The sequence below is a fragment of the Anolis carolinensis genome, chromosome 2 (genome assembly GCF_035594765.1).
Source record: "Anolis carolinensis isolate JA03-04 chromosome 2, rAnoCar3.1.pri, whole genome shotgun sequence".
Taxonomy (NCBI): domain Eukaryota; kingdom Metazoa; phylum Chordata; class Lepidosauria; order Squamata; family Dactyloidae; genus Anolis; species Anolis carolinensis.
Genome location: NC_085842.1, coordinates 306,271,629 through 306,285,000, shown reverse-complemented (window position 1 = coordinate 306,285,000; position 13,372 = coordinate 306,271,629). Strand labels below are relative to the sequence as shown.

Genomic DNA, 13,372 nt, shown 5'->3' with positions numbered 1-13,372 from the left:
AGGCATTATCTTTGCTTCAACAGTAGATATAGGGTACGTCAAGTTCATGATCAGACATAAGCCCAGACAGTAATGTTAAACAGAAAACCTTGACTTAAACCTCTTGCTGCATCTTAAAGATGCTAACAATGGATGGCATTAGATATTGCTTCAACCCCTTCTTATTTTTTACCAAAAAAATTCTAGATGTCTCCAGCCAGTATGATCAATTAGTTGGAGAATTACTGGACTTCTACGGGTTAAGTATTCCTTATCTGAAATGCCTGGACCAGAAATGTTTTGGATTGTATGTTTTTTCAGATTCTGGAATGTCTTCATTTGTATATACATATAACAAGATATCTTGGTAGTGGAATCAAAGTTTAAAAACAAAATTTATTTATGTCTTCCTTGTACATATACAGTAGAGTCTCACTTATCCAACATTCTGGATTATCCAACGCATTTTTGTAGTCAATGTTTTCAATACATTGTGATATTTTGGTGCTAAATTCGTAAATACAGTAATTACTACGTAGCATTACTGCATATTGACCTACTTTTTCTGTCAAATTTGTTGTATAACATGATGTTTTGGTGCTTAATTTGTAAAATCATAACCTATTTTGATGTTTAATAGGCTTCTCCTTAATCCCTCCTTATTATCCAACATATTCGCTTATCCAATGTTCTGCCGGCCCGTTTATGTTGGATAAGTGAGACTCTACTGTAGCATAAAGGTAATTTGTGCAATGTTTTAAAATTATTTTTTGTCTGAAACAAAGTTTCTTTACCTTGAACCAACAGAAAGCAATGGAATTAACCATCTCAACCACCCATATGAACAGTTTGGGATTTTGGTCTGTTTCAGATTTCCAGATAAGGGATATTCAACCTGTAGTCTAAAAGAGGTAATGTTTCCATACTGAATGCTAGGCTTGAAATTGTTGAAGTTCCATATCAGTATCTGGGTATCCTAGCAACTTTGTATCAGTTCAGAGTTAATTTGGACTGTTATATAATGCCCTATCTCATGAAACGTTCTGGAAGGAAATACCGTGATATTTTTGTAATGGCCATTGCTCATAATTACTCAATAGCACCCATGAAAAAAATATTTTTTAAACCACAGAAGTGTACTATATCTTTTCAGCTGAGACTGTGCCATTGTTTTATCTGACTTCCAACATTGGCAGTGCTAATTGTACAGGAGCACTGAGAAAAAGCTCTCTCTCTCCAAAACTAGGTGAAGGAAATATCCCTTCTTCAAGTTGTTCTTTGCTGTAAAGCCATGCAATGTGTCCAGACACACATGTATAGACTCCTAAGAGACTGCATTATGGAGCAACCAGCCATTATTCAGAATAGAATACACTAGAATATAGAGATCTCTCAGTTAATGAAGTTGATGTGTACATCACCATTGGTTCAAGAGAAAATGTGGAGCCAAAGGTAGAAATAACATGGAAAGAATAGGCATAGGTATTTACATGACAAAAATGAGGGTCAATTTGATGTATTTCTTTCACACTAAAACAATGCACAGATAAAATGAAACAATATTAGGTGATGTTGATGAAGATTCATAACCGACATAATTATCACTAGTTCCTGCTGAAAATCTTTTATCTCAGCCCTACTGTTTGCCTTTGGGGAGAAAGTGGCATTGTTCCAATGGAGGCTTCCTTATTGATTTAAATAGCAGATTAAAAGCTGTGACTGCAGTTTGTCTTTGCTGCCATTATTCATTCAATGCTTTTGTTGGTGTTACACGTTTCACAAAACTTTGTGGCTAATAACACCAAATATGACTGTTACTGCTACTTTGGCCTTGAAGGGGCTCTATTCTGGTTGCAGAGAGATATCAGGTAGAATGGCAAGCAAAGGCATTTCTTGTTGCCAACTGCTGTCAAGTAACCTTTGACTTATGGCAATTGTAGGAATGAAAGACCTTCAAGTCACCCTGTCCTCAACAGCCCTGCTCAGATCTTGCAAATTCAGGTGCTTCCTTGATTGATTCTATCAATCAAAAATGTGGTTTTCTTCTTTTCCTGCTGCCTTCTAACACAACAGGCATCATTACCTTTTCTAGTGAATCATCTCTTGATGTGTCCAAAGTGCAACAGGTTAGTCAACTTAGTTCTAGAGAGAGTTCCGGTTTGATTTCCTCTAGGACCCATTCATGTATCTTTTTAGCAGTCCATGATATCCGTAGATGATGATGATGATGATGATGATGATGATGATGATGATGATGATGATGATGATGATGATGGTACATTTTATTTTGAGGTCGTTTGACAACAGAGTCAAAACACATCAGTGTAAAATTGCATACAATAAAATACATACAGTATTTCAAAACACACAATGATAAAAATGTACATCAAGCACAGAGTACAAAGATCAAAGCTGTAATGCATATCCAAAATTCATTATTCAGAGTTGACTGGGTAGCTCTGTCGGGAGAGATGGGTCTTCAGTTGGGTCTTAAATTCTTACAGCTTATTTAGCTGTCATATCTCTTCCGGCAGGTCATCCCACAGTCTTGGGAAGGTCGATTAAAAAAAAAGTCCTCTGGGTGACAGTTGCCAATTGGATATCTCTAGCACCACAAGTTGATTTTCATCCAATCAGCTTTCTTCACTGTCTAGTTTTCATATATAGAAATGTCCAATACCATACATAGTCGTACATAGAAATTGGACCATCTTAACTTTCCTGTGATGTATCTTTACACTTCAAGATCTTTGCCTAGATAAGGCTTGCCCAACCTCAGTGATATATCTTTATAGTTCAGGATCTTTGCCTAGTTCAAGCTTGTCCGCACGTGGCCCAACACAAAATCGTACTTAAAACTTTATGAGGTGTTTTGCAGATTTTTAAATGACTTATTTGCATGGTTCTCAAGTGCAAACGCTATAGATGATCATGGAACAGAATGAAATAATCAGAATATGTTGCATCAGAGTATTACCGTAACCGTATCTTGTCTTATAATTGCACACAGTTCACCCAGAAGAAAATAAATACTGTTAAAACTAATAAAATAAAGAGCAAGAGGACTCTTGCAATATCACATAAAATGGATTGTGAAAAAGAATTCAAGCTTTTATTATGTACTAGGCATAGCACCACTGTGCGCTGTACGTTCTCTCTATTTGTATGCATATGTAGCTTGTTTTATGGCATGGAGTGGCCCAAGAATATTGTTCTTCCAATGTGGCCCAGGGAAGCCTAAAGATTGGACATGTTTGGCCTAGTTCCTTCATAGCTACCGTTCCACGTCCTAGCCATCTTCTGATTTCTTGACAAGTGAAAAGGTAATGTTAGAGGCAAATGAAGCAGAGAGAAAAAGAAGCTAAATAATATTTCTTGTTCAGTTTCATCAGGACATACTAGTACGTTGCCTTAGCAAACAACCATTTGGGATTCTGAAGATCACAGTTTCTTCCCTCTTCGTTGTGCAACCCAACATGTGCATACCTTCATGAAGGCTAAAAGTTGCTTGCTTCATTTTGGCCAGAGCTTTGAAAGCTATGTTTGTCAAGTAATACATTGCAGTTATGGCAGCAAAACCCCAACCACCAAAATTCCTTACTATTCGATTTCTTAAAAGATAGTTACAGTTACTTACGAATTCTGACTGCTACAAGATGCTGCTCTGTGGTACAAAACACACTCATTTTGTCTCCCTCAACACTCACAACAGAGCAGGAGACACAACATAAGTCAGCATTTCCCCATGTGGTATTCCTTATTCAGTACTTCTGCCACCATCATCATAAAAGTAACAAAAAAGTCATGGTGGCACTGCAAAAGGACCACATTTGTCCTGTGTTGAGTTACCATTACAATGAAACATGGTTATAACTTTGTTAATGTACAAATTACTTGTACTGTCAGCCCTTCACGTTTTCTATTAAAAGGGGTGCAATAGCTCTGAAAGTGGAAAACCACAAATAAAAAAATACTAATTTTCATGTATTTTAAATATATTGGTATTATAAAATCTCAATAAATATAATCTTCCAAACATTACTTTTTTTACCTGGAAGAACACCTTTCTAGAAATTTCTGGGTTCTCCATCATGATTTTGGTCAACATCAGCTGGAAGAGAAGCATGAAATCACACTGGCTGACCTGAAAATTCCTGGAAAACATTTTAAACAAATCCTTGAATAATCAAATCTCTAAAAGTCAAAGTCTCAAATGCGGAGGGTGAATTGTAAATATATAGTTGTTTGTGATTACAGTACTTCCAAGTTTTTTGCTGTTTCTGTGATAGTCTTATTTTAGGGTTCCCTCTCTCATATTAATTTTCAATACATACCAGTATAGAATATTTCAGTAACTGAGTTATGTAGTCACAGTGAATTACACTAAATGATTCTAGATCAGGCATGGGCAAACTTGGACCCTCTGAGTGTTTTGGCTGGTAGGCTATTAGGAATTGTGGGAGTTGAAGTCCAAAACACCCAGGGGCTGAAATTTGCCCATAACTGCTCTAGTTGGAAGCAAATAGAGGTTGAGGAGGAGAGCGGAAAAATGCTGGATTGGCTGGCTTTTATCCTTTTCATAAAATATGTATTTCTTTTGCTTCATCTCAAGTGATTTTGTGGCTTTGATTGGCAGCTGTTATACTTCTGTGGTGGTGAAGAGGGAGCTTTTGGATAGAATCTCCATGGCTTCTCCTTGGGCACAAGGTTCTTCCTTGGATTTGACTTTTTGGCATATCAGGAAATGAGAGATAAGAGATCTTGTAGAATCTCTGAGACTGGGAGAAAGTGCTTCATCAGCTGCATCTGGCAGTGTGGGCTCATATAATCCAGTTCAATTCAGTCAAACTGCATTCTGAAACTGCCTTATAGGACAGTGTACATGGAGTCTGAGCTTGTGGAAGCTTATACTACTAACTTCTTTCTTTTAGTTAGTCTCAAAAGTGCTGACAAGATACCTCTGCATCTTGATCCAGAGTAGTTCTCAACCCGTGGGTCCCCAGATGTTTTGGCCTTCAACTCCCAGAAATCCTAACCGCTGGTAAATTGACTGGGATATCTGGGAATTGTAGGCCAAAACACCTGGGGACCCACAGGTTGGGAACCACTGATACAGACAATCACATCTTTCTTTGAATTTTAAGATAATAATTTTTGAGTCAGATTTAAGGTTCCCAGCAAGCAGGGAGGGAACAAAATAGGCCACTCACCTTACCTCATCTAATTAGTCATTCACTGTCCCTTTCTGGGAACTATTGCTAGCTTGAGTAATTCAAAAATGATCTCCTAAAGGAATTGCAAGTAGAAATCATCCTTTGAAATTCAATAGAAACATGTTATTTAATATGGAAACAGTAGCTAAAATTGTAAATATCTCCTAAATATGCCCAACACCAGGTGTGCTGGATAAATGAATTGTCCGTCCTAATAGTAGTAGCTACATAAATAATTTTTTCCCTACTTTAAAAACCTTGTGCTGTGGGGTAGGAACCTTCTTTTTTCCAATCCTAACAATATGGAAACATTGTGGAATTATGAGGCACTATAGTCTCAGAGTAACTTTCTGCCTCATTCCTGTTTAAATATTGTGCTCTATTCTTTTCACAGAAATATTGTTGTTTAAATTGTGCAGTTGATTTGTTCATAGATGTCTTCATATGTCCAGTGACATTATCTTTTTCTAATTATTCTTTACATAGAGAACACATTCCAACTGGGAAAAACTGAAAATGATGTATTACCATGCTGCTTACTCCCTTGTTGAGAAATTAATGAGAGTGATAAATAAGGCCAGCTTAGATCACTAGATTCCTGTTTCCTGCAAATGTGAAACACGTTCCCATTACTTAAAAAGGTGTATCACATTTTGTTAAACTGAGCTTCAGCCATATGCTGTAATATTTATTTTCATTGAAATCTGTTCGACATACCATAAATAGCTTAGCTATCAGGTGTCAGGCCCTTCTTAAAAGTTTGAAGTAAAAATTAGATCTTATTGGATGTGATAAAATGATGCCATTACTGTGTACAGTAAAGTCATTATGTGGCACAATGGGGTTTTATAGCCTGTGCCTTCTTTGCTGAGCTTGGAGTGTAAAAGCAATGCACATTGGATCACCATATGCTCTGTTCCTGGAGCCAAAGGTCATTATTTTAAATAAACTTTCTTCAATCTGGTCCTTCTCCTCCAGATGTATTGGCTTTCATTTCCCACCAGCATTGCTAGAGCTGATGGAAAATGTGGCCCAAAACTATTTCAAGATATGTACAAGTAACCCAATTATATGTAGAAAATGAATGGCTTATGATGGGGAAAGGGAGTTGGGGAACCGGATAACATGTGGATACTAGCACTCATTGGCCCTAAACAGCTGGTGGTGAAGACTGATGGCCACAGATCGTGGGGAATCGCTTTTTACTTATTCCTTGATTTTTATTACTTACAGTATTCTACTCTTTAGCTGCTTAATTCAAAAAGAATATAACAATTATCCTGGAATGTGAAGAGTAGCAATCTTACTATAGTCTGGATTTTAGCTTTTTGAAAACCATACCAACCTATAATGTCTGCCATGAGCTGGTTTAAAAGGATTTTATTTGACACGTTCCTCTGTCTTTTTGACATCTTATATAGAGCTCATGCTTCAGAAAATGTAGTTATGATAATGTAATTTTAGCAATAATCTCTGAAGAAAAAAAGAGACATAAACATTGCCAAAATACAGCCACCATATAGGCTTGTGTTTAAATCAGGATATTTAACAGAAAATGCCTCCCCCCACCAAAAAAACAAAAAAACAAACAAACCTGGATTGATTTATCCACATGTCAGTGTAACCTGGATGAGAAAACGGGAGCAGTGGTGGCTCTTTGGCATGGCTGGGAGGGTAGATGGGGTCACTGCTTCTTTTAGGTTTTCACAGAATGAACTAAGTTTTCGCCTGAATCCATCCTGGGTGAACCTAAAGGAAGCACTGACCCACTGGAACTTCGTCCACTATTTTGCTGTTTTTTTAAGGGCCCCAGTGGACCTTGGTGCTGCCACCAATTTCAGAGGACTCCTCTTCTGATGACTTGGTGGTCTCACTGATCAGTACTAACAGTGCTTTCGCAATGGGTCAGAAGCTGGTTAGCCCCATCACTTTGCTGGCCATCCACACCCCATTAATGCTACCACTGCATGAGCAGGAACTTTTAGCCAATGTGTCCACCTTTTACTGTTGCCACCAGCAGTAAGATGGTAGGAGTGGGAGGAAAGAGCTCCCACCTTACCTCTTTCCAACTTTTAGTTTTTACACCACCACTCTGAGTCATCTGTCTTTGACACTCCTCCCAACGCTTCAGATTAATTCTTCAACCAAGAAAGTTATCTGGGCAGCTCCCTCAGCTCTAGTGGACTCAGTGTTCTTCAGCATGGATGTGGGCAAGTGCATTCTTTTTTAGCCCTCTCTGACTCTGATGACTAAGATGGTTAGAGGAGAAAGGAGTATGGAGTGAAGAATGTCAGGGAGAGAGAAAAGTGCATCCATCCCAGCCAAGTCTTCACAAGGGACTCAATTCCTTGGGGCTCTTCCTTGTGCCATCCTCCTTTTACTCCTCCATCTTCTCACCAGGAACAGAGACTGCAGGCAAGCTCACATCAACCCTTTAATTCAAAATCTCCCCAAAAAGAAAGACCTTCACTTCACCAAAATGACTAAATGTTTGGGAAGATGGGAATAGGAAGGGCTGTGGTGCAGGCTGGTAAACAGCTGCTGCAATAAATCACTCTGACCATGAGGTCATGAGTTCGAGGCCAGCCCGTGGCGGGGTGAGCACCCGTCAATTAAAAAAAATAAAATATAGCCCCTGCTCGTTGCTAACCTAGCAACCCAAAAGATAGTTGCATCTATCAAGTAGGAAATAAGGTACCACTTATAAAAGTGGGGAGGCAAGTTTAACTAATTTACAATGTTGGAATGAGGAAGTGAGGAAGTGCCATCAGAGTGGATGATGAAGCAGCTGCTCCCCCCGTGACCAGAATCGAACATTCCCTCAGGAGAAGGTTAAATTGCCTTTGTGTCTGTCTGTCTGTTGTCTCTGTCTCGGTTTGATGTGTTTATGGGCATTGAATGTTTGCCCTATGTGTGTATAATGTGATCTGCCCTGAGTCCCCTTCGGGGTGAGAAGGGCAGAATATAAATACTGTAAATAAATAAATAAAAAATGTGACCCATACATTCAAATGTGATGCCTTTTAATTTTGAGGCATCTAATTTTGATGCCTTCTAAAATGTGTTTTTTTGCGAGAACAAAAACTTGCTCAGTTTGTATCAAATCTGTTCATTTATAGCCTCTTAGCTTCATATTGTTTTTGTTTGTGGGCCTTAAAGTCACAGGTTAACTTAGGGTGACTTCATGAATTTCATAGGATTTTCCTAAGCAAGGAATACTCAGGTGTTTTTGCTTGTTCGTTCCTCTGAAATATAGCTTAAATCACTTGGTATCCCACCCAAGTACTAACCAGTGCAGACTTTACTTAGCTTATAAGACCAGATGGTGCTTTCCTATTACTTGAGGCTAAAATTGATTTCCACATATCAGTGTGCAAGGTGCTCTTTCAATGTTGGTATGCAATAAGAATAGGCCACAAGTTTTATTAGAAGTCTCAACATGACTACTTGCAAAGAGCTCAGATGCTTCTCATGAGCAAATGAAAATGATCTGGAATCTTATTAATTTTCTAATGCGGATATATTTTACTTGTACAGTAGAATGAAGGCTTAAACCAGATTTGCTTTCTAACTTCTCAAAATCTTTAGACATCTCAGGATGTCCTTCTAGGTTCATTGGTGAAATGCTAAGATTGGGTCTGTGATATTGGTATTTGTGTATTAAAGATTATTGCACTGGTATGAAATATTTCTGTTTGTTTTGTAGATTTACGTCTAAACAATTAACGTGACCATGGGAGATATGAAGACTCCAGATTTTGACGACCTTCTTGCAGCATTTGACATTCCAGATATGGTTGACCCCAAAGCTGCTATTGAATCTGGACATGACGATCATGAAAGCCACATAAAACAGAATGTGCATCCTGACGATGATTCTCATGCACCTTCATCCTCTGATGTTGGTGTAAGTGTCATTGTAAAAAATGTGCGGACTATCGATTCCTCTGAAGGAGCAGAGAAAGATGGTCATCATTCCACAGGAAATGGTTTACATAATGGTTTTTTAACTGTATCGGCTCTGGAAGGTTATAATAAAGAAGACGGCAAGTCTCTCAAAGATGAGGGTTCAGTTTCAGAGACTACACTCAAAGAGTCAGCTTTCAGCCAGTTTAGCCCTATCTCAAGTGCAGAAGAATTTGATGATGATGAAAAAATTGAGGTTGATGACCCTCCAGATAAGGAAGATATGCGTGGAAACTTCAGAGCTAATGTATTAACTGGATCACTCTCTCAGCATGATTTTGAAAAGTTAAAAGTGCTTGGAGGAGAGAACCTGATTAAACCTGGAGTTGCAAGTTCAGGTAATGCTGATAAAAACAAGGTTCTTAAAAGAGACTCTGAAGCAAACTCTACATCTTTAGGTTTGTATGAACCTTTTAAAGCAAGAAAACTAGATGATAAACTGATTAAAGACAATCCAGAAAAATCACTTGAAAATAGAGTACTGGATGGAAAAATAGGCACTGAAAAGGGCGACACAAATCTTACCAGTGTTTCACAGTCTAAAGCAAAATCATCCTCAAAACTCTCCTCATGTATTGCTGCAATTGCTGCACTTAGTGCTAAAAAAGCAGCAACGGACATTGTTAGAGACCTGCAGTCAAATTCAAGAGAACCTTCACCCTTACCAAAAGATACAAATGAAAGTCCTAGGGCCATTGATAAATCACCTGAATCTCAAAGTCTCATTGACTGCACTAAAAAATCATCTGTGAAACAGCCAGACAGTCCCAGAAGTGTATCGAGCGAGAACAGCAGTAAAGGGTCTCCACAATCACCTGCAGGCTCAACACCAGCAATTCCAAAAGTTCGCATAAAAACTATCAAGACTTCATCTGGGGAAATCAAACGAACAGTTACAAGAGTGTTGCCAGAAATTGATTTGGATGGCACTAGAAAGCTAGAGCAAACAGCTTCCATGGTGGCTTCCGTAACGTCATTGTTGTCTTCTCCAACTTCTGCTGCTGTCCTGTCTTCTCCCCCAAGAGCACCACTCCAGTCAACGGTCGTCACCAATGCGGTTACTTCTGCAGAGCTCACTCCAAAACAGGTCACCATTAAACCTGTGGCTACTGCTTTTCTTCCAGTATCGGCTGTTAAGACAGCAGGATCCCAGGTTATCAACCTGAAGCTTGCTAACAACACTACAGTGAAGGCCACAGTAATATCTGCAGCATCGGTGCAAAGTGCCAGCAGTGCCATTATCAAAGCTGCCAACGCTATACAGCAGCAGACTGTTGTGGTGCCAGCATCCAGCCTTGCCAGTGCAAAACTTGTGCCAAAGACTGTCCATCTTGCCAACCTTAATCTACTGCCTCAAAGTGCTCAGACCACCTCTGAACTCCGCCAAGTGCTCACCAAACCTCAGCAACAGATCAAGCAGGCAATAATTTCTGCAGCAGCTTCACAGCCTTCCAAAAAAGTATCCCGAGTCCAGGTGGTCTCGTCTCTACAGAGCTCTGTGGTCGAAGCTTTCAACAAGGTGCTCAGCAGTGTTAACCCTGTCCCCATTTACATCCCAAACCTTAGTCCTCCTGCAAACACCGGCATCACTTTACCCACACGTGGCTATAAGTGTTTGGAGTGCGGGGATTCGTTTGCTCTTGAGAAGAGTCTGGCACAGCATTACGATAGAAGAAGTGTGCGCATTGAAGTCACCTGCAACCACTGCACAAAGAATCTTGTTTTCTACAACAAGTGCAGCCTTCTCTCTCACGCGCGGGGACACAAAGAGAAAGGGGTGGTAATGCAGTGTTCCCATTTGATTTTGAAACCAGTTCCAACAGATCAAATGATAGCTTCTTCTACAGGTAATGCTTCTGTTACAGCATCCATTCTTCAGAGCTCCATTATGGGCACTCACACTATAACAAAGATACAGTCTGGCATAACTGGGACAGTCATATCGGCTCCCGCAAGTACTCCTGTTCCTCCAGCAATGCCTCTAGATGAAGACTCATCAAAGCTATGCAGGCATAGCCTCAAGTGTTTGGAATGTAATGAAGTTTTCCAAGATGAGACAGCTCTAGCGACACACTACCAGCAGGCCGCGGATTCAAGTGGACAAGTACAGTATCCTATCTTTATATTCCAGTGTTTCCGCAGGAAATATAGATATTTTTCCATGCTTCCTTTGATTTTTTTAAGTTTCCTTAAATCAAAGTGGGGAATGATTGGGAAAATATCTTTACAATACATAGAAGGGGATTTGGGGGGAGTTTGTTATGCCTTTCATAGAATAGAATAATTTGTTATTTCATTTGAAAGAACAACTTTGCTTCTTCGTCGTGGAGTCTGTGAAATGCGTACATATGGGTTTCCTAATGCGCCTGCGCAGATTCCGGAACATTCTAGAAGCTTTGAAACGTTAGAAATGGCGGAGGCCCCGCCCATTCTCCCCATATACTATATAAGCCGAAGGCGGGGGCTCCGCCTCAGTTCTTCTTTCCGCGCGACAGCAGATCGAAGGAACCGTTCTACTAGCTTTCTGACTTCTAGCGTGTTTTCTCGGCTCGACCTTGGACTGTTTGACCGCTCTATTGTCTACTCCTATTGGCTTGACTTACCCTCTGACTCGGACTCCTATCGACCATCCGCACCTCTCCTATCCAGACCTCGGACCGTTCGCCGTTCAGGCAGGCATGGCTACTCTGTTTTTCAAAAAATGCGGGGCCTGTGGGGGAAAGCTCCCCGACTCAGATGGGCACAGTATGTGCCTTTTGTGCCTGGGGGAGAGCCACATTCCCCAATCCTGCTCCATCTGTAAGGGTTTTACCCCTCAGGCGCGGCGCAACCGCGAGGCTCGCCTCAAAGCGGTTTTGTACGAGCAAGCGCTCGCGCCTGACCAGGCCTCCGCCCCGGGAGCAGCGCGGGCGGATAAACGCCCCCCCTCAGAGTCGCCCCCGTCTCTCCACCCAGTAGAGCCGCTTGATTCCCTCCCGGCTGGGGAGGAAGCTGGTGAGGCTGAGGAGCCCTCGGAGGAAGTGCCCACTAAAAGGGCTAAAACTTCCAAGCCCCAGAAAGGGGCGAAACTGAAGGAAGGGCATAAAAAGCCCAAAAAGTTGAGGCAACTCTCTGGCCAAAGGCCCTTGAGCCCTCCGGTATACAGCGGGCCCGACGAAACAGAGTTGGGGAACCGAGCCTCCCTAACTCCGCCCGCTGTTGACGAGGCTCCTCCCCTCCTATCTCCCGCCGAAACCGAAGGGGAGAAAGGCAAGATGGCGGACGCGGCTGCGTCGGAGCCTCCAGAAAACAAGCTGCCCTACTCTCCGAGAGCCATGCAGGCCCATCCATCTCGGCCGGATCCGGGCCCAAGAAGCAGCCGAGAGGGACGGCCCTCCCGCAGCAGCAGTAGGGCTCCTCGGTATCGAGGACGCTCTCCATCCCGAGACTCCTGGGACTCGCGTGGTAGGAGCCCCTCGAGGGCGTCCTTTTATTCTCGTTCCCGTTCTCCGGGGCCTTATTACAGATTTCCTGACCCTCCCTATTTCGCCTATCCGCCTCCTCCTCCCTTTCCAGGGTTCGAGGCTTATTACCAGCAATGCGGATATCCTTGGAACCGGGGCGAAATGCCTCCCTCGGTACCGAGGCCACTTTCGGAGGCCCCTCCCTCGGCGACCGCCACGATCTCGGCCCCATGCAGGGCTTCCGCCTCCCCCGCGGACCCCCCTCCTCCACCCCAGACACCGATGCCATCAACATCAGGCCGACAGGGTAACGAGGCCCAGCATCAAACGCCTCTCATTTTACCAAATCTGGAGACCGATAAGGCCGCTCCTGAGGCCAGAGATGAAGCACTACCAGCTTCAACTTCGGGAGATATGGATCCGGACCCCGTCCAGGCAGAGGAGTTTAGAAACTTCTCTGCCCTTCTCATTCGTCTATCCAGAGCACTTAACCTTCCCACTCCCAAACCTACCGATGTGGTGGAGGATCCCTGCTTCTCCTCCTCGGAACAGCGACCCCCGGTGACCACAACACTCCCTACCCTGCCTTATCTGTTACAAGTCATCAAATCAGTGGGGGTGGCACCATCAATTGTCCCTGCTACCCCTAAAAGGGCAGAGAATTTATATAAAATTGACTTATCCACTGCCTCCTGGCTAGCTAAACTCCCCAAAGCTAACTCGGTAGTGACAGATGCTCAACCCAGGCCAGCACAGAAGGCCCAATCTACC

At 41.9% G+C, this 13,372-nt stretch overlaps 1 protein-coding gene and 1 long non-coding RNA gene across 8 annotated transcripts in view; one reads left to right on the top strand and one right to left on the bottom strand.

The window, feature by feature from the left end:
• The window catches only part of znf532 (zinc finger protein 532), a 57,114-nt gene that overhangs the window by 12,238 nt on the left and 31,504 nt on the right, over positions 1-13,372 (top strand). For 5 of the 7 annotated variants that reach the window (XM_008118608.3, XM_016996571.2, XM_016996569.2 and 2 more), the window contains one exon: positions 8,899-11,262. In XM_008118608.3, coding sequence (XP_008116815.1) covers positions 8,926-11,262 — 2,337 coding nt within the window. In that variant the 5' untranslated portion in view covers positions 8,899-8,925. Of the gene's footprint in view, positions 1-786; positions 891-8,898; positions 11,263-13,372 lie in introns of all 7 variants that reach the window. The other 2 variants (XM_062972530.1, XM_008118607.3) reach the window with 1 other exon arrangement.
• The window catches only part of LOC134296788 (uncharacterized), a 37,789-nt gene that overhangs the window by 1,890 nt on the left and 22,527 nt on the right, over positions 1-13,372 (bottom strand). The gene's annotated exons all lie outside the window — the stretch shown is intronic.